At 42.9% G+C, this 23,564-nt stretch overlaps 2 protein-coding genes across 3 annotated transcripts in view; one reads left to right on the forward strand and one right to left on the reverse strand.

The window, feature by feature from the left end:
• Positions 1-18,317, reverse strand: part of LOC311224167 (zinc finger protein 462-like) — a 32,428-nt gene extending 14,111 nt beyond the window's left edge. The window contains exons 1-8 of the mRNA XM_084309038.1: positions 18,212-18,317; positions 11,756-11,798; positions 6,626-11,631; positions 6,248-6,534; positions 4,864-4,982; positions 4,145-4,288; positions 3,605-3,836; positions 2,076-2,218 (exon numbers count right to left, since the gene is read on the reverse strand). Coding sequence (XP_084165164.1) covers positions 2,076-2,218; positions 3,605-3,836; positions 4,145-4,288; positions 4,864-4,982; positions 6,248-6,534; positions 6,626-11,631; positions 11,756-11,765 — 5,941 coding nt within the window. The 5' untranslated portion in view covers positions 11,766-11,798; positions 18,212-18,317. The remainder of the gene's footprint in view (positions 1-2,075; positions 2,219-3,604; positions 3,837-4,144; positions 4,289-4,863; positions 4,983-6,247; positions 6,535-6,625; positions 11,632-11,755; positions 11,799-18,211) is intronic.
• Positions 18,318-18,612: 295 nt separating this feature from the next.
• On the forward strand, positions 18,613-22,976 carry coq2 (coenzyme Q2 4-hydroxybenzoate polyprenyltransferase). 2 transcript variants are annotated; one of them, XM_084338067.1, is made up of 8 exons: positions 18,613-18,761; positions 19,201-19,575; positions 19,746-19,912; positions 20,538-20,659; positions 21,002-21,087; positions 21,176-21,309; positions 21,424-21,612; positions 22,550-22,976. In XM_084338067.1, exons 2-8 carry the CDS (start codon positions 19,251-19,253, stop codon positions 22,700-22,702), a joined length of 1,176 nt encoding a protein of 391 aa, XP_084194193.1. In that variant the 5' UTR covers positions 18,613-18,761; positions 19,201-19,250; the 3' UTR covers positions 22,703-22,976. The 2 variants fall into 2 exon arrangements, with proteins under 2 accessions (XP_084194193.1, XP_084194194.1); XM_084338068.1 differs by having other exon boundaries at positions 18,613-18,756.
• Positions 22,977-23,564: the final 588 nt, after the last annotated feature.

Below are 23,564 nucleotides of genomic sequence, written 5' to 3' on the forward strand. Positions count from 1 at the left end.
GAGCACCAAGATTATCTTACATTTATTAAGATTGAGAGTTGCGCTTGTAAGGCGAAGAATGTGCATGAATAGGTCAAGAGCGTAAGTCCATGAGCATATTACGAAGGGGATAATTAATACCACCTGTAGCATAAGAATTATATATGGTACACTAGTAGGTCAGCTGGAGATACTAGGGGGGTTCCCTCCGGTTGTAAGCCAGCAGGGGAGAGGATTTGTCGGTAGCAAAAGTCTGGATCAACGAGGAATAAGGAGACTCCAGGTACAGGAGACAGTGCAATAATCCCTTGATCCGTAGACAAAGCAACAGCTATTCTCCGGTGTGCAGTGCCGCATGGGTGAAAGCTAGCCAGCCTCAGAGTCCTAGAGGTGGGCTCGACGGTGCTCCTCACAGGGTAAATCCCACACGGTAGTGGGGGTAGACGATTCTCTGCTCCAACAGCCACAGGACCAAAGCAATATAATCCAGCCGAAAAGGGCTCTGTAGTCGTCGGTGTAGGTTATCCAGTGTACATATCCACACGGTTCTCGTCTAGGGCTCCTCGGATGACGGCACAAGGTTAGGCCGCCCAGCCTGGATAAACACACTAGCTCGGTACGATGAAACGTTGGTAATGCTGGTCACTGTAGAACGGTAGCCGCACGATACACTATACATAATAGACTATTACTTAATAATACAATAGGTCGAACTCGACGATACAGCGTTAAACTCTGACACTTCAGCTATCAATTCGCACACGGTCTCAAGGCTCTATTTCGGGGCAAAACGGGCCCCCTTCACAGCACGTTGTATCGTGGTGTGAGGCTTCAACTTATTGGTTAACTAACTGCTGTATCCACCTGCAACGTATTTATACGTAAGGTGAATAATCTAGTACCAGCCTTATTTCTGTCTCATATTACTGCGCAAAACCGGGCATGTACAGACATGTCTTAGCGGTGACTTTGAACTAGACATTGGGGGGTATGGCCGTGGCGCCTAGGGGGTCGCTGTCCAATAGGAGAACGAATATTATGGTCTGGCCTGTACTAGGTAAAGGGATATTCCGTGTATATGTACAAAGAATATACAAGGGATATCAGACGATATACAAATACTATACAATATATCTCAAGTAATAAATATATATATTCGGTTTAATCTGACCCTTTGTAACACAATGTAATAAAAAAAGTCAACCAACGAACACGATTCTTGTACCGGATCTCCTCTCTGGTAAACAAGAATACCCTGAAGACTCTGGCAGGAGCACTCATTCAAGGGTACTATGACTATGCCTGCACCTCATGGTACCAAAGCACCTCAAAGGCCCTAAAAACAAGACTACAAACATCACAAACTGGTAAATGGCTGCTTTTTCATACATCGCTTTTATCCAAAGCGCTTTACAATTTGTTACTCACATTTTACCCATTCACTCACACCCATTCTTCCCCCTCGAATGTATATATTTTCTTTTATGATCTCTGTCTCTTAAACAGTACTGTATATTTGTATATCTTGTATGTCATAAATGTCTGGATGTAACAGTACTGTATATCTGTATGTCATAAATGTCACGATTAATTGAAAATGGGGGACCCTGATGTAAACAAGACGAAAGTCTCTCTGGTCTGCATCCCCTTAACAATTGTGTGTATTGAGCCGTACTGTATTGTACCCATTCTGCAATAAAGTTTTCAAACAATCAATAAATCAAATACATGTCCCCATTGTCTACCTTTACCCTCCTTCCCCTCCTAGCTCAACCATCCTGCCACCCCTCCTCCCCTCTCCAGCCCTCCCATCTCATTCCTACCGGGCAGACCAGACCATACCCCCTTTTATCCTGGTATAAAAGTCTACGTTAAACATGATTCTGGGAGCTTGCTGGGGATAGTAGGCCAGTATCTTCATGGAGTCATCCAGCATAACTCTTGATTACTTGTATGTCCATACTCTTGAGTTTAATAAATCTGTGTTAACTAAGTCTATATTTGACTGAGTACATCCTTGATCCGGCAAAATTCCTCCACAAGTTACATGAATCATGAGTCTGATTTCTGAGTTATGGTTTATTTTATAAACCTACCACGATGCAGGACGATGTGATCGATCATGTTGTTTTTGTTCTTGGTCTGGTAAAGGCAGAGAGGGCAGCGCAGGTCCTTCTGGCTGGTGGGTTCTGATGGGCAGTTATAATGCCCCGTCTCCATGTGTATTTGCAGGGTTTTTCTAATGAAATGCAAAAGCAGAGGAGGACCACATGACTACATCCGTCGCCTGAGAAATGTGAATGCAAAAGCGCACTCATCACTATGGAAGACACACCTAACGTTCAACTTTCAATAACATTTTGATCCCATCACAATAGAAATAGTTCTCTGTCGCCACAAATAAGGAAGTGTGAAAAATGCAATTTTGATAATTTGACTGCACAATCAAATGCTACACCTCTCTTAGTTGTCATAGGTGTCTGGCGTTCGCATTGTATACAGACTTGCATTGTGTTTCATGATGTCATGACAACGTGCCAATTCAAAACATTTAAAGCAACACACCAACATTATGGGATTAATGAAAATCTGTTTTTGATCAAATAGTTTTTTATTTATTATTAGCAGATATGGACTGCTAGCTTAGTTGTTAGAGTTTTAAGCTAGGCGAATCATTAATTTGTGCTAAGGTAGGCTATCTTGCAGGCGGATAGCCTTCTACTGAACACACGGAAAGGAAACTGGTATCCATCCAGCGTGTCATCCACTCTGCTGAGAAGGTGATTAGCTGCAATCTGCCATCCCTCCAAGACACCTATATTCAAATACCAACCGGTTCATGCTTCCGCGTTCGCGTTTTGCGCTCTGATTGGCCACTGATGTTTCTGGTCGCACCAATCGTGTGACGGCAAGTTCTTCGCCGGTTAAGCTTAGGCACTCTTTCGAAGTTGGTTAAGGTTAGAGTATGTCTTAGAGCAGGGCGATAGAACGCCAGCCCTAATTCCAAACTCTAACCTTAACCAACTTCGAAAGAGTCGCCTAAGCTTAACCAGTGATAAACTAGGCGTTAGGTAGTTTGCTGCTGGTCGAGGTGGAAATGGAAGCGTCACGCGATTGGGCGCACATGTCACATGACCAGAAACGGCAGTGGCCAATCAGTTTAGCAAAACGCGAACGCGGAAGCATGAACCGGTTGGTATTCGAATAGACGCCTCCAGGACCTGTACGCCTCCAGAACTCAGAAGCGTGCAGGTAAGATTGTGGCCGACCCCTACCACCCCGGTCACAACCTGTTTGAGTCACTCCCCTCTGGCAGGAAGCTGCGGTCCACCAGGGCCAAAACCTCACACCACAAGAACAGTTTCTTCCCCTCTGCAGTGTGAGCCTCATCAACAAGGCTCAAGACCCTCACTGACACCCCAAAGTATACTTGGCAATAAAGACATTTCTGATTCTGATCTTCTAATCAGACTCTAGAGAAGACGGTAAGCGCATTTCCCCATAACGTCGGCGTGTTCCTTTAGCAAAAGTCTATAATATTTGATCAAAAACGGATTTTCACATCGATGGCACAAAAGGAGTACACCGGGAACTCACGCGGAGGATAAAGAACAGCGGCTTTTACCTGGAACCAGTGAAAAAGGAGCAGTCTTTACATCGGAGGAGCTTCTTGCCGTTATGACGGTTCAAGTAGTGCCGTCGAATACTCGACTGGTGCTCCGAGGTGAAGTTGCAGAACTCGCAGTGGAGCAGGCCGTCCGCGGGGGGTCTGGCCGCCTGCGGGGCGTCCGCCTGCGTCTGCAGCCTGTAGTGGTTCAGCTGCCGCTGCACGTCTGGATGCTCAGAGTACCGAGGTTCTGTGGAAGAAGGCAACCACACGCTACTTAACTCGTTTCTCGGTTTGGGTGGTTTTGAGTGTCATAATCATGTTATTGAAAAAAACACATTGTGAAGTTCACGATTTATTAAAATAATAAAAAGAATAATCATTTCAAAAGCAATTCAGGAGAACTTGCTTTACTGAATGTGAAAAGAAGTGAATGGAATAGAATGCGTGGATGTTTAAGTAGTCATTTTGAGTGTTTTATACATGCCATTGAAAACACATTATGTGAAGCTCGTGTTTATTAAAAAAAATAAGAAGAAAACAATAGGGAGAACTTGCTTTCAGGAAATTCAGATGCATCCAAAGGTTCAGTTGGACAGTTGCCCTCCGGGAGGTCGGCTGGATAAGGGGGCTCCTCAAGCTCCCCCTGTGTGTTCTCTGTATCTTGGTTGACTGTAATCGAGTTGATGTCTGGGCATTCAGCTGCGTACACACAGTACATGGAACACAAGGTACATAAGTTATTCACATTTTCACAATCTATATCACTAAGATTTGTTTGCGATAACATATTCTAATGCTGGAAAAACAACACAACAGTTGTAATTACAATTGCCCTAATAATATGCTTCATGCTTTCATTAAACCAAACGGGTTATCTGGCTGAAATCACTGTCAAATAGGGAAAAGATATTGCTCGCAGCAAGCAAGCAATATCATCTAGAATAGATTACCTACTCTACATGGCTACAAAAGAAACTGGGAGAAAACCGGTGAGGAAAATTATGTTTATTTAGCCAATGAGACAGATCTTTCAGAATTATTGTATGCATCTTGTGATTTTAAACTAGGCAAACAAAGATTTCATATGATGTCCAAGAAATGCAAAATGCATTCAACCTAGTGGGGTTTTATTTCATTTAGAGAAGCTATCTCTAGGGCTATCATTAATAGAATGTGAAAACAAATTAAATTAACAGTGTGTATATGTGTAGTAAGAGAGCATTGTCACGGTTGACATTACTGAAGTGCGGTTATTATCGGAAGGCTTAACTCACCCTCATGTTTTTTTGTTAAGTGGTTCCTCAATAGTACCATGTGGTTGGTACGATAGGTACAGACGCCACAGTGGTACGGTTTGATAGTCCCGGGTCGATAGCTGATATACTTGTCGATGCTGTGAAGATTACAGAACATCGAATCAATTCTACCGGAGCCTCATGGCCAGTACAGAGAGACTCAGAAGGAGCTTCTATCCCCAGGCCATCAGAATGCTCAATGACAAGGACACTATGCAACAACCCATCATCTACACTCACTGCACACACATCCACATGTACACACTCACTTTAAACAAACACTCACCTTACCACTCACTTTATTTTTTTGTATCCACTTTTTTCTCCCATTTTCTATTTTTCTCCCATCCCAATTTTCGTATCGTCCAATTCAACCCTCCCCTGTCTTTTGAACACTGTTTCTTGCCTCCCACAAGCCGGCTGCAATGTGGACTAAGTCATACATAGCACGAGTCCCCTCCGATACTCAAGGTAACAGCAGTCGCATCTTTCCACCTGCGCGGCTCGATCTTTCAGCATCAGGGGTCTGGGCTTTGGAGGGGCGCCGCCCCCGTCGCTTCCTGATTCTACTGCGCAGGCGCACCAACCGACCTGTAGGAGTCGCTGTCCACAACGCCCGATCCCCACCCATCAGTTTCCCTCCCCCTAATACTGCCAATGTGTATTAGTGCGGACGACCACAGAAAGCAATGTGGAGCGCTGGGATCGAACAGGGAGATGATCTGTTTGAGCCCAGTCTCCATGGTGAGCGCATTGCCCACTGCACCACGTAGCCGCCCCGACCACTCATTATTCACTTTATATTTATCTATTATTAAAGAGATTTGCACCACATTCATACCTCATTTGCACCCTACCCCAAGTGTTGTACCTCTGCATTCTACCTCACTGTTACTCATTTTACTCTGTATTGTATATTGTATATTGACTTTACCTACTTTTTACTTCTTAATTTTTTAACTTACTTTCTCTTTACTGTATGTAGCACACTCTCAGGGGCTCATAAGGAACAAGCATTTCATTATAAAGTATTCTGTATTTTGTTCTGACAAATAAAAACAAACTTGAACTTGAAGTCATGTCTCTATTCAGATGATATCACAGGTGTCTCAACGATGACACTTAAATATCATCAATTAAATGTAAATGTACTGAAAACCCTAACATTTAGTGCGTTAATGCACTGCAGTCTGCATTTAAACTGCTAAAACCTTTTTGTCGTCGTCAAGTCAATAAATACTGTTGTGGTTAACTCATCTTCGTGTGGCATATATCTTGGGAGCACATTTACTCTCATATTGACAAAGAAAGAACAGGCCTTGTGTTGACAAAAATACACATAAAAAAAAATAATAAGTCTTACATTTGATTTGATGATGAGACGGGCCGAGTGTCCAGTCGCTTGAGAGCAGCCATGGCAGCATGGCTGCGCTCGTGATTGCGCAAACCTGTCAAGGACATAAACGTCCGTCCACACTGTTTGCAAGGGTAACCCTTGGCTCCTCTGGATTCTAGCTCCGACTCCGCTCTCTCTGGGGTTTGGGAAGGTGACGACGGAGGTGTCACCGCCAGGGTAAAGGTTTCGATCCTCGCCACGCCCCATGTCCGGGCCAACTCCTGTATCGTCGAAAACTCCTCTTGCTCTCCGAGCTGAAAAATGTTTAAAATACAACAGTTGAAAGACAACATGAAACAAGCAGTGATGGGGTCAATATTAAATGCCATTTTGCATTTCACTTACCTTGACAGGTTTGGTCTCTGGTCGCTTCTCATCGGATGCCATGTTCGCCTTCTTCCTGTACATCTCATTGTGACGATCCAGGTGGGAACAAAGCTCTATAGTACCCTTGATTTTCACATTGCAGTGGCTACATCTGTAACTCCCTGCGCCTTTCGCCGAAGCGCTAGAAAGCACAGAGAAGTCCATTTTGAAATCAGAACTGTGGAAATGGGTGTAGTGGATACTGAGCAGCAGACACGAGTTAAAGAATAATTTGGGGCACTTTTTGCATCTTACTGGGGCAGCGTCCTTAGATCCAGCGTTAAACAATTTGCTGACCGTTTCTTTCTTGGTGGCGGTGGATTGCCTCATTTTGATGATTCGAGGAAAGTAGGTATTGAATGCGGTGCGACCGTGAGTCCTCTTGTAGTGGGATGCAAAGTATTTCCGAGTTGGAGTTGAATAAGTACACAAGCAACACTTGTAGATTGATTCTTCATTTTCTACTGCCGGTGTGAGAGACTGATGCGCCGGAGCGTGCTCCTCTGGATGTTCAAGTGCATGATGGGCCGTCATGTCCTTTTCACTGCCCGACTGGTAAGAGCACACGGAACACTTTTGCACCCCGACAGCTTTTTTTCTGTCCTTCTTGTGTACCGGTACATAGTAGGTGAGAAAGGCAACCTTTCCATGCTTTCGTTTATAATGCTTTGCAAGGTACGCTCGATGAAACGATGAATAACGGCACAGTGAGCACTCGTAGAGGCACTCCCGGTTCTCCGCTTTGGGTGTACTTTTGGGTGTACTTTTGTGGCGATTGTGCATGTGGTGGTTGAGGCCAATTTGGGTGGTGCACATATATTTGCAGAGGTGGCATTTCGCCCGAGCAGATTTTTTATTCTTTAAAAAGGCTGCTGGCAGTATTGAGCCCTGACTGCTAAGGTATTTAGAGAGAAGCTGTTTCTTAATCACGGTTGACTGTTTAGGAGCTGGTTTGAGCATATTCGGCGCAGTTTGGCCATGGTCCTCCTCATAGTGGCGTTTTAATTTCTTCAACGACACTCTGGTTACTGGGCAGATCTTGCACATGTATCCACGATGTGTCAATCTATCCCCAGGTTGTCTTTGTCTCGCAGATTCATAATCATCAAACTGAGCTTCATCCGTTTGAAGTTTATCTGCCCTGGCTTTTAAGTTGGGGTGCTTCATTTGGCAGTGAGTGAGAAGTCCATGATGGCTAGTGTTCACATAGGTACAGCGTGGGCACTTGTAGACATGCAGCTTTGTACGACTCTCGCATACCTCTTCAACCTCTTCAACCTCTTCAACCTCTTCAACCTCTTCAACCTCTGAAGATGAATATTTGTATTCCGGGTGCTTCTTTCCATAGTGAGTGTGCAGACCATGCCGGGTTTTAAAATGTGCAGAACAGAAATGGCACGTGTGAAACATTTTCAATGTTTTTATTTTACGAGAAGTCAGACCAGTTCTCGTTTCAAATTCAGCCGGTTCCTGGTAACCGTCGTCAAGTGATGCCGACACGTCATCGTGGACTTCTGCTCCTTGGACCCGTATGTTTTCACTCAGCACCTTATGATTGATTACATCCAAGACTGAGCCATCTTCCTTGACAGACCAAGGATGAACTGCACGGTAGTGGCTTGTGATGTGGTGCACTGAGCTCGCTTTGAAGGAACACGCTCGGCATGGATAGACCATCGCTTCGTTTCCTCCGGACAGTTGAGATGGGGTCATCTGGGCACATTCCACAGCCTGGGAGGACATGTGATCATGGCCATCATTGTTCTCTAAACAAGACTTCTTTTTAGAGGGCAAAGCCTTGGGACCAGCATATAATCGGGAGGTTATGTGTGCAAGGCCGATTCTACGTTCTCTGTGATTTTTCCAGCAATGCTGAAAGACTTGTGCCGCTTCCCTGTGAGAGAAGACGCACCATTCACAGTGATATCCCGCCTGCAGAGCCCCGTCTTCAAAATTCATCTGTAAAACATCCGTCACCATGCAGCTCTTGTCGTGATATTTCTTTACATGCCTTTTCAAGAGATACACATGTTGATTGTAATATGTGCACTCTCTGCACTTAAGTAGTCTGGTGTGTGAAGAGGTCTTCGAGTATGAATGTGAGGTGGAGTTACCGGATTTATTTGTTCGTTTCTTTTCACGGTGTACAATAGACACAAACTTGACGGCTTGTTCTCCTGTTTCCTTCAGGTGCGAAGTCTGGATTTGTTCGTGAACCGCAGAGGAATATGCGCAGACGTTCTCAGCAGTAAGAACAATCCCACGATGTCTTTTCTTTTGATGTTGTAAAACACTGCACAAGGACTTCTGTTGAAAGTTGCATAACGGGCAGAATAACATTTCCTTATCATCTTCCTGCATAAGAGGGAGGGGTAGACAAGAAGGAATAACGTTCCCCGAGTTCTTCGCTTCAGCTTTTGATTTGTTGATTTGTCCACGAATTACAGCAGTGTATCTGAAAACTTGGTCTGAGTTCGATTTTAGGTACCGGTGTCGCTTGGATTGATGGTTTACAACTCCCTTTAAAGTTGGACATCCATAGTTGCACTGCTGGCAGTAAAACAAGTCTTCTGCACGTTCATAAGGATTGGAAACAGGAGTTGAACGGCTTGCCAAGGTTTCACCTTCATGCTGAAGGTCGTCTTTCTGGCCATCTACCTCAGCACATTTAGGATTGTAATCAGAAGATACACTTGCTAAGGCTTCTACTTTACATTGGGATTGCCGTACCTCAGCAGAGTAAGTTAAGATCTCTTCGGTTGTTATCATGTGTCCACCGTGTTTTGCATTCTGATGACCCATGACACTTCTAAAATTAGGATTGCAGTAATTGCAAAATTGGCAGTAAAACCAGTCATCTGCCTGGGAAGTGTTGGGAGACGGATACTTTTTGCCGACACTTTTGAGAGAGAATCTTTTTGCCTTTTTGCCTTTACTTCTGACTTCTGCAGTGTGGATGTGTATTGCCTCTGCACTTCGCTTCAAAATACCATGACTACTCCTTTGATGGCTCAAAAAGGAAGACTTTGTAAGATTGTTGGGAGAAACCTCAGGTCCGTCCTTTGATTTCACTGAAGACGCTGATATCTTCCTTCGTGGAGATGACTCAGATTTGACTTTTGCTTTCATTGAGGAATTTGACAACTTCTTTTGAGGGGATATCAGTGATATGTCCATTAATTTCACAGAAGTGGAAGATGCTGAAATATTTTCAAGTAGCACCTGTGGTTTGATCTGCGATGTGGCGACATCCATTTGTTTGATTTGATCAATTGTCACCCCTGATTTTGGGTGGTTTTTTCGGTAGTGGACAAGCATAGCAACCACTGACTTATTACTAAATGTGCAGTTCTTGCACCGATACATTTCCTCATCCACTCCTTTCGAGGCAGTAGTTTCAGTTTCCTCGGGTGGAGTGGTGCTCTTCACAGTAATCCTGTCAGAACTCGTTGGGCTAGACACTTTTTCACATGTATCGAATTGAGTTGGCTCTTCTTGATGTCTGCTCCCGGTATATTTATAGTAAACCAAAGAATTGTTCTCCTTGTGCGTTGGGTGCTTTTCCTTGTAATGTTCTTTCAGGGGTTTGGACAGAGAAGTGGTAAACGAACAGACAAAGCACTTGAAACCCAAATGAAGGTCACGTGTTTGAGAGGTGAACACATTTGGGGCCTCTGGGTGCGTTTCCTTGTAATGTTTCTTGAGGTCAGGTGTGGTGAGGAACTCAACTGGACACTCCAAGCAACGGAACGTGGCACTGAAATCATCTGGATCCTTAATGTACTTAAAGTGAAACCGGATATAAGGGTGCGTCATCTGATAATGAGTGCTCACGCTGCGGATGACATCGCTACTGTAATTACAGTGCTTACAATAGTAAATGTTTGAGCCGTCCATGTCTCCATTTCCCAGGTGAGCCTTTTCATCCAATTCACCTTCGAATACTTCCTTCTCTTCTTCATCTTCACTAACCTCGAACATAAAAGAGCCGCTCAATAACTTTGTTTTGGCCGATACATTTTCCGGACTCCCCGTCTGTTCTTCGTCTACCTTCGATTTCTTTGCAGGAGGACTTCCAAAGGTGTCGTCAGTCTGGTTTGAAAACGGTCGGGTTACGATACCGTCATATGACGGTTCACGATCCAACAGGTGGGACTCGGACAAGTACTGGAACGTATTGCCACGCCGGCGTACGGAAAGATCGTTCTTGGAAGTCGCAGCGACTTTAAACACACTGTCGTTGCTCTGGTCAGAATGAGAGTCGTGCAGAAAAAGGGTGGCGTCAGCCGTACCCGGTGCCTCCGGGAGGTTGGGTGACTCTGTGCTCATCTGGGAGGATTTCCCATGTGATCCGGATGATGCCACCAGGTACTTGGTGATACTTCCCGGCGATGGTCTCATGTATGTTTTCAGACCCTTTGATGAACCAGTAATATGTTTGGTTTTTGAGGTCGATTTCAAGAGAGAGGAATTCAGTTTCCCCCACGCTGCTTGCTTGAGCTGAGGCCACGGCTTATCTTTCACAGAGCGCGTCTTACTCATCTTCTTAAAGGTGGCCATCGATTTGGTTTCCGGCCTTTTGACACTGAGCAGCTTTCCTTTCAAGTGCCTTTTCTGTGGTTTTAGTGCAGACACTTTTAGAGACAAGTTTGCTTGACACGCTTTCTCATGTTTAAAAACAGCACTCCACTTAGGCGCTGTAAATGTACAGTGTTGGCATGCAAAATGGTCACCTGAAGAGTCACTGTGGACGTCAGGGTTTATGTTTGATGCTGCGGCAGTCCTTGGGGGCGCCGAATTAGAATCTCCCAGAGCCGAGTCCACGTCAAAGCCATGCACCTTGCTGAGGTGTTGGAAAAGGTAAGGCTTGGATTTGAAGATGAGGACACAATGACTACACTGGAAGGACAGACTTGGAGAGGTGGATCTCTGAGAGATGGAGTGACCGCTGGTTTTGTGGTCAGGCTTGAAGAGGTTCCTTGAATCTGAGGAAAATAACAAGACCCACACAACCAAAACTAGTGATGTGAAATTTAAAAAAATATATGTCTGGACACAAGCACGGAAATATTGTGCAATAATCAACAATGTGAGAAAGATAAGTCATACCTTCTTCCATCTTCTCTGGCTCTAGAGATCCAGGGACTTGGAGCTAAACACATATGGAGACACATGTAACATTAGGGATTGGACATACAGCAACAAGTATGTATAATTAAAGTGGTAATCTTAACATTAGAACAGTGTTTTGTATGACCAGATGTGTGTGTGTGTGTGTGTTAGGCTTGGGCGGTATGACGGTATACCAGGGTATTTAGAAATCCCGACGGTATTGAAAATCAATACCGTCAAAATCACAGATGCGTTTCAGTTTCTATTACACTGAAACAGAGTTTTGACAGGGAAGGCATTGGTTGTAGTGCACACACAGCACGCGCCAGCAGAGGGCGAGACCAGTCCTCACTGTAGTGGAGTGAGCACACGCAGAGCTGGTTGTCTACACACAGCAGGACGCAATCGATAGGGGAAAACCCGCTATCAGTGGTGGAAATTAAATGACACGCTTATCGTTGCTGGTGCTGCGGGCTAACTGGCTACCGTTCTGAGAGCTAACGTTAGCAGTACTAGGATGCTGCGGGCGAACTGCTACCGTTCTGAGAGCTAATGTTAGCAGTACTAGGATGCTGCGGGCGAACTGCTACCGTTCTGAGAGCTAACGTTAGCAGTACTAGGATGCTGCAGGCTAACTGCTACCGTTCTGAGAGCTAACGTTACTAGCACTAGGATGCTGCGGGCGAACTGCTACCGTTCTGAGAGCTAACGTTACTAGCACTAGGATGCTGCAGGTTAACTGCTACCGTTCTGAGAGCTAACGTTACTAGCACTAGAATGCTGCGGGCAAACTGCTACCGTTCTGAGAGCTAACGTTACTAGCACTAGGATGCTGCGGGCGAACTGCTACCATTCTGAGAGCTAACGTTACTAGCACTAGGATGCTGCGGGCTAACTGGCCATCGTTCCGTGATTTGTTTACTTGATAACACGGGTTGGGTTGGGTTGGGTTGAAAATGAAATGAAAATGAAAAAAAATATACCGCCCAAGCCTAGTGTGTGTGTGAACATACAAGCGTAGTTTAATATAAAGAGTATGTGTGGGGTTAGCTGGTAGACCCAACCTATACTATGTTCAACGGCATAGCATGAAGATGGGAGAAAATACCAAAGGCCAGAAAACAAATGTTGGCCATAATGGGCGCGACTGTCAGCTTCGTCATTAATACCTTGGCCGTGTTGCAATATCCACTCTATCATTTTGTAAAGTGCAATGTTTATAATCCCAGCACTATTTGCATATGTTTTTTCATCAAACTGAGCTACGTAATCTGATACGTGATTGCATTTGCAGGTGACTTGCCATTAGAGATGTTCCGATACCATTTTTTCCTTTCCGATCCGATTCCGATACCTAAGCTTTGGGTATCGGCCGATACCGATACTTATCCGATACCAGTGCATACATAAAAAAAAAAAAAAACGATATTATATAAATTTTTTATAAATATAATTTTTTTTTTTTTTTTAACAAATACTGTTTTATATATACTGTTTAGTCATAACTAGAAAGTAATGGTATTTATTCAACAACAGGTGATTGTATAGATTTGTATTAGTATCATTAATCAATGAGTATGGGGCTTCAGCACTGCAGATATACCCTACTCCAATGATCCACACGGACATTATACGTTGCTGCACTCGCTACCCACTGGCTCTGCAGATATACCCTACTCAGTCTGTCTACAAGGCTCCGTTCAGTAGCAGTCGGATCTGTTTTGATTTTTGCACAATAAATATTCAACATTCTCTTTTGAGACTCCGCCTCAGACTCTTATCATTTGGCACTAAAAGCTAAACATTGTCGCCGATATGGCTGTCCGCAACATGTCATTAATTGTGTACGCGACGTGCAATTGTGCAATGACAACGTTACCGTTAGCTAGCATGAGCTACCGGTATATGGGAAGACCATAGAAGACTGTAACGTTACTGGTGACATTGTGATTTAACTTGGAATACTCCTTTGCCAACTTGCTGTACTTTGCTTGCAGGTCTGCAGCCATTATTGCTGGATTATATGAATAGCCCCAACTTTAGCCAAGGTAATGTTAAAGCTAGCTTTCGGTTAGCCGTTCAATGCTAATAACACCAGCCACCAAGCGAACCCATGAGCTCGCCGTCAACACCGCTCTGTCGGGACGATGACATTTAAGAAAGTATCTGCTGTTAAAATGACAAATGGCATTGACACTTTAATCGATTAAGCACACGTTTGTTTTATAATGCTTACTCAACAGACCACAGTGTTGTTGATAAATTACGTCATATGGTATCGGAGCGCAGCATTAGAGGGTACTCGCCGATACCGATACCAGCATTTTAGCCAGTATCGGCGGCTTTTCCGATACCAGTATCGGTATCGGAACAACTCTACTTGCCATGCAAAAATTAAGTGACCTGGCAAGTAGGGCTGTCTTAAATACTTCGAAGCTTCGTTCGATGGCACAAGCTTAGAACATTAAAAAAAAAAAAGTTAAAAAAAAAATAATAATAATAATTTTTTTTCAAAAAGAAAATTCAACTTTTTTTTTTTTTTTTTTACTTCGGTGTGTGTGTGTGTGTGTGTGTGTGTGCATGGGGCCATTGGGTGGGGCCGGGGGACAAATACACTGGAGGAAAGTAACCCAGCTCAGCACTGCCCAAATTATATCATCACTATTGCCTGTTTGAAGGATATCATCCTCAAACACATATACACCACCTACACGCCTATTCTCAGTCCTTGCCCCACAATGGTGGAATGAACTACCCACCCCAGTTAGGACAGCCGAATCCCGTCCAATCTTTCGCCGTCGACTAAAGATGCACTTCAACCATTATCTGAAAAAAAATAAAAATAAAAAAATAATAATAATCTAACCCTAACTAACCATACTGTCATGCACTTGTCCTAATAAACTAACCTACACTGTAACACGCAACACTTTGATGAATATTGTTACTCAGCTGATAGAGTTGTGCCCTTCCTGATGACTTGTCGTACAGAACTTGTAAGTCGCTTTGGATAAAAGCGTCAGCTAAATGACTAAATGTAAATGTAAATGTAAATGCCTTGTAGAATTCCACACATAAGAAAGAAAGATACTGGGATGAATAAACAAAATAGGAAATAAAATGTAGAAATGCATGCAATACATAAATAAATATGAATCTCCATATATGAAATAGAACATTTAGATAAGGTGCTACTGAGATGTTTTGGTGAGTTCTTTGTTTTTTTTGTGGAAGTAGCCCTTCTTAAAAATGCATGAACATTCACTGATAATTGGTCTGTAGTGGAGTCTACAAGGTCTACATTGCCGGACCTTGTAGACTGACATAATTCTGTGCATAGTTTAGTCTACACAGGCCATATTTCAAATAATCAAAATCTTACTTCATTCATCTTAAACATTCTTGATTTGGGGGATTGGTAGTTCCCATGAAATCTGAAGTTGTTCAAACGACAACAGCGATCCACCTTGAATTAAATCACACAGCCGTGTTGGCTGTGTCACAGTCACGAAAGGGGCTACTTAATTCATTAATCCAATCCACTTTATTTATAGAGCACATTTAAAAACAACAAAGTTTACCAAAGTGCTGTACAAGTCCCACAACATAAGATAAAAAAAAATAAAAATAAAAATTATTATTATAAAAAAAAATTTAAATCGAAGCTCGGCCCCGAAGCTTCGATTGCCAAAAAAAATCGAAGGTCAGCCCTACTGGCAAGTAATGCATGGAATGTTTGTGTAGTTCTCTTGCTTCCAGTATGGCTGCCTGTAACCATTGGTAACTACTTTCAAAAGAAAATGCACAATTTCTGTCCAGTGATAGTCTAGAGTAGGTAAAACACTGAAAAGGCATGAAATGACTGTTCTACTGTGACTTGTTTACAAAATCCAATAAGACACCAAATTGTTATTTTTTTATCCACTTTTTCTCCTTATTTTTTTCTATTTTTCTCCCATAGACCACTACACTTCCGCGTTACATTGAAATCGGGGAGGAGATTGCGGGGGGGGCAAAATGAATGAATGTGGATGAGAGCCTTGACATTAAGTGATTGCAGATACGGCTGTGGGGGTGCTAGAGACATGATCCAATAGACTTGTATGCGCCTGAATCTCCTGAACACGGCGCGAGACATTCCTAATCGATCAGAACTAAATTGGCAGCGAAAAAGACCGTTTTTAAGCATCGATTCCCCATGCACATGCGCAGATTGGCCACGGAGTGTGACGCAACGCACATCCACCCTGGAATGTTCCATTAGAGGGGGTGTTGTGTTGTGAGAATGATAAGATAGAATTAAATATACAGTAAAAGGAATACAGTACAAATATACAGAAGTCTACAGTAAGTGTAATAGTGCACAGTGTTGTGCATTTATAATCAGTAGCTTAGGCTACATAGTAGGCTAATGACAGCGTATTCTAGTCTAGCAGGTATAGACAATATACGACATATATGACATTTTTTGCCTAGATATACGGTATATCTAGGCAAAAAATGTCATAGATGACTGAAACATTACTAGTCTACTCTATACCAGCACCTGCTAGACTAGAATAGGCTGTCATTAGCCTACTATGTAGCCTAAGCTACTGATTATAAATGCACAACACTGTGCACTATTACACTTACTGTAGACTTCTGTATATTTGTACTGTATTCCTTTTACTGTATATTTAATTCTATCTTATCATTCTCACAACACAACACCCCCTCTAATGGAACATTCCAGGGTGGATGTGCGTTGCGTCACACTCCGTGGCCAATCTGCGCATGTGCATGGGGAATCGATGCTTAAAAACTGTCTTTTTCGCTGCCAATTTAGTTCTGATCGATTAGGAATGTCTCGCGCCGTGTTCAGGAGATTCAGGCGCATACAAGTCTATTGGATCATGTCTCTAGCACCCCCACAGCCGTATCTGCAATCACTTAATGTCAAGGCTCTCATCCACATTCATTCATTTGCCCCCCCCCCGCAATCTCCTCCCCGATTTCAGAATCCCGGAAGTGTTGCGGTGGTCTATCCCAATTTCATATCACCAATTCTCCCCTTCAATTCTCCCCTCCACTGTCTTGAACGTGCTAGCTAGACTATGCCTCCCACTGGTCAGCTGTAGTGAGGATAGAAGCCTTGCATCACGTGTCCCCTCCGGTACACGAGGAGGCAGCCTGTCGCATCTTTTCACCAGACAGCGCGGACTCTCAGTGGCGAGGAGTAACGCGTGGGAGGCTCACGCTGCCCCCGATACTTCCTGTCGCTGCTGTACAGGGGTCACCCAACCGACCTGTAGCAGTCGCTGTCCACAACGTCCAATCCCCACCCATCGACTTTCCACCCACTACCTCGGCCAATTGAGATAGTATGACGACTGGTCCAAGCCGCAGGCAATGCCGACTCGGGGAGTCGAGACCGGAGTCTCTTGCATTGGTGACGAGCACAATCTCCGCTACGCCACCCAGCCACCCTTGTTATGTTTTTGTTATATTTCTCATAACACATAGCAACCACTGTTTTGCACATAGCAAACATTTTCTCTTCCATTGCCATGTACAATGCAATGGTTGCTATGTTACAGGGAGCCATGTTGGAAGACCGAGAAATAACATTTGGTGTGAAAGGCCTCTAATTTCCCACGGGATAATAAAAGTATTTCTATTCTATTCTATTAGAGCAAGCCATAGGAACCCCTAATTTTAGCACAACATGTCACATGCAAACATGCAATCACGTGTCAGATATTACGTAGCTCTGTTTGAGGAAAAGCCAACAGTGTCGGGATTATAAACATTGCACTTTAGAACAAGTACAGTACAACGAAAAAACATACTGGCATTCAACCAGAGTGCAAATATAACAGTAAAGTGCAATAGTCATATTATACAATGTACAGGTGATTCAACTGGGTATAAAATATATAAATGATATATAGAGTAGTGCTAATCAGGTGTATGTACAGAGTTGTAGTATTAATATGTACAGTGATTCAGGTACACATTATTACAAACGATCGGGTGAATATTGCAACTTCAAGTTATTGTGTAATGCCTGGCAAAAGCCAAAGAAGTCATTTTTTGAAGTCTTCTTTACATTGAGGCGCGCAGCATCTGTTGTCTGGCCCTGTGTGTGGTATGTGGGTTAGTGCGGTGCGGGGCCAATCTTCAAGAACTAGGTACAGCACTAGAACCAAATAGTCCTATATCAGGTCTACCGAAGAACAATCCGTGCACGTCTTTAGAAAGCATTCGGACCCGACAATGTGAAACTACGACTGCCTGCTGTCTGTCTCGGCGAAGTAACGTCAACAGTCCGTGAACAAGGGACAACCCTACAGCCCCCTCCTCCTCCTCCTCCTCCTCAACTGACCCACCTCAGGCTTACATTCAAAGGTTGCAACAGAAGCAATCACCACAACAATACGCAAACGTTCAACGCACAGACGGTGTACTCACACTTTACAACGAACACAGCGAGGCTCAGTTCATGGTTTGGATCATTTGTATGAGAAGCCTTGCTCGATAGATGATCGCCATTTTTCGCGCGACTCTTGGCTGTGATTTTCCGGTTTTACCGGGGATTTTCTTTTTCAAAATAGTGGTCTCCCAAATACAGGTCTCCCAAATACAGGTTTCATCATGAATGGATGAATGTGGAAGAAGCTATAACAAAAAGGAAGTTCACGATACAAGCTGTTGTTAATTTGTCTATATTTTAAGTTGGTATAAATATCGACTTCAACGTGTTTAACCGATACAAAATAATACTCTGCGTAATCAGTCAAGCCTTTCTTCTGAAATTCGCGAGCAAAAAATTGGACGGAAATGCTGTGACTAGCTTCCGCTGTGCTAGAGCTGTATCTGAAGTTATTCATGATCTGGCTATTAGCGTTATTACACTGTACACATAGTCATGTTTCTGTTACGGATTCATTTTGGACAAGTCATACAACGATAAACATTTGTGTTGTTTTGATTTTCCACGTGCAGTTTCGCCAGTGGTAAGGTTGGTATATATGCATATTTTGTGTAAAGTTGCAGCCTGCGTGAGTGACCCAGGAAGGTGATCCACAAACACCTGAATGAATGAATGAATGAAAACTTTATTTAACAGATTGCAGAATGGGTACAATACAGTACGGCTCAATACACACAATTGTTAAGGGGATGCAGACCAGAGAAAGACTTTTGTCTTGTTTACATCAGGGTCCCCCATTTACAATTCATAGTGACATTTATGACATACACAACATATATGACATCATGACATTTATGGCATAGGGACATACATGACATACAGGTATATAGTACTGTTACATTTGTGAAGGTGATCCACAAACACCTATTTGTGAAGCTGTGCACATTGTAGGCAAAACACACCCCTATTGTGCGGCACATGATTTATTTTCAAAGACCATTGTGTGTGTGATGTCCCTTTTTGACAGTTGTGGGAAAACGTGGCCAGGTGACGTTCTTCTGACACCAGAAAGACACCATGCTCTCGGCCAAGTTGGCCAGTCGGCTCTCTCTGAACGCCTCGAAGAGGATACACCATGGTGGTAGCTGCTTCTTCAACTTCTGTTCCCTCTCCAACGGCTCCCTCCACAAGGAAAGAAGGACTGTTATTTTACCTGACTCAAATACCAGAGCATTGACTAGAGTGTTTCACAGCCAGAGAGGCCTACGGCCACGGAGAACACTGGAGAATACAGCCCATGATGGCAGAAGACCGCTCAGCCTGTCCGCTGCAGGGATTGTCAATTCAGCACCAGCAGCAATACAGCCATACCTCAGATTGATGAGACTTGATAAACCAATTGGTTTGTACATTCATACATGTTCTTCTACACACCATATTTCTTCATAGTCAATTTCTATTCATTTGCTTGTTTGCTTATTGACATTTACGTAGTTGTGGCTGTTAAAAAAAAAAAAAAAAAAAAGGTATACCTTTCATTGACCTAAATGATGACCTGTTTGTGGGATTTAGGAACGTGGCTATTGTACCTACCGTGTACATGGAGTATTGCTCTGGCAGCAGACCCGGGTTGCCTCCCACATTTGGACATGCTCACTCTGTTTGGTGCCGGTGCTTTGCTGATGAGAGGAGCAGGCTGCACCATCAATGACATGTGGGACAAGGATTTTGACAAGAAGGTATCTTTTGCTTTTGCTCACTCATAACTGTTACACTACCCATATCATACACTCTTATAGACTGCAGAAGACGTGACCTTCCATTCAGTCCCCATCCTCTGGTTCAAAAGCTCCTATACTGTACTACAGAGACAAACTTGTACGATATGTTGCAGTAAACAACCTGTAATCGGCTTGAAAAATTAACGCACAATGAATGGAAGCGAACATGGCCGGTTAGCCTAGGTATTGTCCCAACTAAAACCTCTCCGGAAGGCTAACCGGCACTGTCCGCTTCCATTCATTGTGCTAAACTAGGCTAACGTGCAGCCAGATAGCTTTCTACTGAACGCACAGAGAGGAAATTTGTATCTATCTTCTTGTCTCTCTCTGGAGAAGATGATAAGCTAAGTTAAATTTCCCAAAATGTTGGCGTGTTCCTTTTAAATTAATACACAATTATCATTATCTTGTTGTACACGATTTGTAAGTCACTTTGGATAAAAGCGTCAGCTAAATGACTAAATGTAAATGTAGGGGGTGGGACTAGTGTAACATCACGTCTGTGGCCTGTAGTATGTAAAGAGGCATGTGTTTCTCTCACGGGCTTGTTCACTGTGAGTGCCATGGTGTCTTCTGCATGCAGGTGTTGAGGACGGCTACTCGACCCATCGCCTCGGGGGAGATCTCTCAGAGACAGGCCTTGGTCTTCCTCGGAGGCCAACTTTCTCTTGCCTTGGGGGTTCTTCTCTGCCTCAATTATTACAGGTACCCACCAAAACTCAAGTAGTACAAAATTGTCCTCGCATGCTATAATTGAAATTCATGGTGGTATTAATTGACAATGAATTATCAATTGTGAACTGTGAAGGCACCTGACTGTAGCTCGTACTATTCAAGAGCAATGCATTTTTAAGACCTAATAGACACATTTTCCTAGTCTAAAAGATATATATTTTCCATATTTGCCAAACCACTCACATCATCTGTATAAAACAGAACATAATTCACAGTATTACAATTCATACCCATACAACTAATCTAGCCCCCCTCTGACAACCCTTGCCGTTTGAGTTATTACTGTTTCACTTTTCAATATCTTCCTCCCAGTATAGCTCTCGGTGCTGCTTCCTTGTCCCTGGTCATCACTTATCCACTGATGAAGAGGATCACTTACTGGCCGCAGTTTGTATTAGGTATGTCTTGGGGGGAAAAGCCTCAGTTAAATGCTTTCCTTCATCAAACAGAGCTAGTCTTTCATTCCAGCTTGTTTTTTTCGTTTAGGGCTCACTTTCAATTGGGGAGCACTGCTGGGTTGGTCTGCTGTCCAGGGCTCCTGTGATTGGTCGGTGTGTCTCCCTCTGTATTTCTCTGGAGTTATGTGGACATTGATTTATGACACAATCTACGCCCATCAGGTAAGAGTCGAAAGGAAGAGTGAATGCAAGGTATTCTCATTGGTTGTTTGAATTGCAAACTTTCTTCCCTTTTAGCTTTGTTTCGTACTTTATTCTGACCGGTTCTCCACTTAGGACAAAGAGGACGATATCAAGGTAGGAATCAAGTCCACAGCGTTGAGGTTCCAGGAGCAAACCAAGCCGTGGCTGAGTGGGTTTACAGTGGCCATGATGTCGGGGCTGGTGGTGGCTGGGTTCAATGCTGAACAGACTCTACCATACTACGCCGTACTGTCCACAGTAGCCATTCACCTAGCACATCAGGTAGGCATCTTGCTGTTATATATATATAGCGTAAAGGGACAGTTCACCCTCCAAAAAGGTTTTCCTCTTACCCAGACTGCTATCTATCTATACATCCATGTAGTTCTGGTGTGATTTGCCTAGTGTTGAAGGCCATATAGTTCTATATCTGCCATAGAGACATCTGCTATCACTCCAATACAATGGAGGTGAATGGTACCAAATAAAATGCATTTGAAAAACTCAAAAGCAGTGTCTCTTTCTAAAAATCATTACGTGGTGTTACTTAAGATAATCCACAGACCTTGTTGTGAACAGATTCCTACCGAAGTACACCCAATATAATATTTTCTACCGTAATATGTGGTGGGTGTCATTCGGTAGAAAATAGTTCCTAAATGAAACTGTTCACAACAAGGTTTGTGGATTATCTTGAGTAAAAGTGTCATGATTTCAGAGTTCTTTTTGGCACATTGAGCACCACAAACAGAGTGCCATTCAACTTCATTGTGTTGGAGTGATTGCAGATATCTCTATGGCAGATATCTCCAAAACTCTGCAAATCACACCAACACTATGTGGATAGATAGATAGCACTCTGGCCTCTGGGTAAGGGACATTTAAAAAATGTTGAGTGATTGAAATAGCAATTTATTGAAATTAATGCCAATTTACCAAGCAGTTATTTACTAGCTAGCTTTGAGTGAAGTAAGATAACATGGCCATTGATTGATAATGTATAATTAATTACACAATGTCACATGAGAGAGAATGCTTGTACGTGAGAATGTATAAAAGTATGATTGTGATGTGACCACATAGTATGAGTGTGATATTGTTTTCATACAATAGTTATAGTAAAATAGTTGGCTGTTTATCGTCACAGAAGTCAGAATATTGTAACTAAACACCCTATGGTTCAAGTCCCGATCTTGAAGTTTCCCTCTGTGTTCTATAGATTTACACACTGGACACCAACAACACAGAGGACTGCTGGAAGAAATTTGCCTCAAACAGAAACCTTGGACTGCTGTTGTTTTTCGGAATCGTTGCTGGCAATTTATGGAAGCAAAGAAGAGATACTTTGTTACAAAATGAGGAACTACAGTGAAGTTGTCAAATACTGTGAGTGAGGTAAGGATTTTAGAGTATAGCTGAAGATTATAATTTATTTCAGGCTTTTGGCACTAAATAGTGCTCAGTCAAGTTGTCAAATACTGTAAGTGAGATAATGATTTTAGAGTATAGCTGAATATTATAATGTATTTCAGGCTTTTGGCACTAAATAGTGCTCAGTCAGAGGAGTGCTGTAAACGGCTTAATTCAAACCATTATAACAAAACAATTGCATTTGTTACAACATTGTAATAAAAAGTTCCTCACTGTTTTTTGAAAAGTTTTGATTAAACGGTTATTTCTCGCTTGAACATCTCAAGACATTTATAAAAACACACAACGTATTTAGTTGGATTGTTGTTAAATGAGATAATTGGATAATTCTTGTTTTTTCATGTCATGCTAAAATGGTTTTATGTTTAATAATTATTGGTAAGATTTAAGTAATCTTAAATCAACAGCACCACAGCCTTATATTAGAAGAAGATGATGTTGCCCAAAAATGCAAAACATTTTGCAGTTGCTTCTGTAACTTCCATTGATTTAGCATTAGTGCAGGTTAAATTCTGCTAATTTGTATGAATATCAAATGTAAAAACCAAACAGGAATTGTTCCTTTAACATTTCCTAAAATATTCAAAAAATCCTTTTAAAAAAGCATAATGAAGTGGAAACATACCCAAGGGTGGTAAAATCAAAAGCCTCAGCGAAGACATGGCCCGGAGTTCAACAGCCATAACAATGGATGTAATAATCAGTTGAGTGTGGACCTGGTCTCTATGGACCTGGTGGTCTGCTTCGGCTTGAGGTCTCTATGGACCTGGTGGTCTGCTTCGGCTTGAGGTCTCTATGGACCT

The sequence above is a fragment of the Notolepis coatsorum genome (assembly GCF_963971535.1).
Source record: "Notolepis coatsorum genome assembly, chromosome: 2".
Taxonomy (NCBI): Eukaryota; Metazoa; Chordata; class Actinopteri; order Aulopiformes; family Paralepididae; genus Notolepis; species Notolepis coatsorum.

Bases quoted from the DNA above. Each gene is read 5' to 3' on its own strand.
- coq2 (XM_084338067.1), top strand. From the start codon at position 19,251: ATGCTCTCGGCCAAGTTGGCCAGTCGGCTCTCTCTGAACGCCTCGAAG. The intron at 19,913-20,537 runs GTATCTTTTGCT...TTCTGCATGCAG, and splicing joins ACAAGGATTTTGACAAGAAG to GTGTTGAGGACGGCTACTCG. The intron at 21,310-21,423 runs GTAAGAGTCGAA...TTCTCCACTTAG, and splicing joins ACACAATCTACGCCCATCAG to GACAAAGAGGACGATATCAA.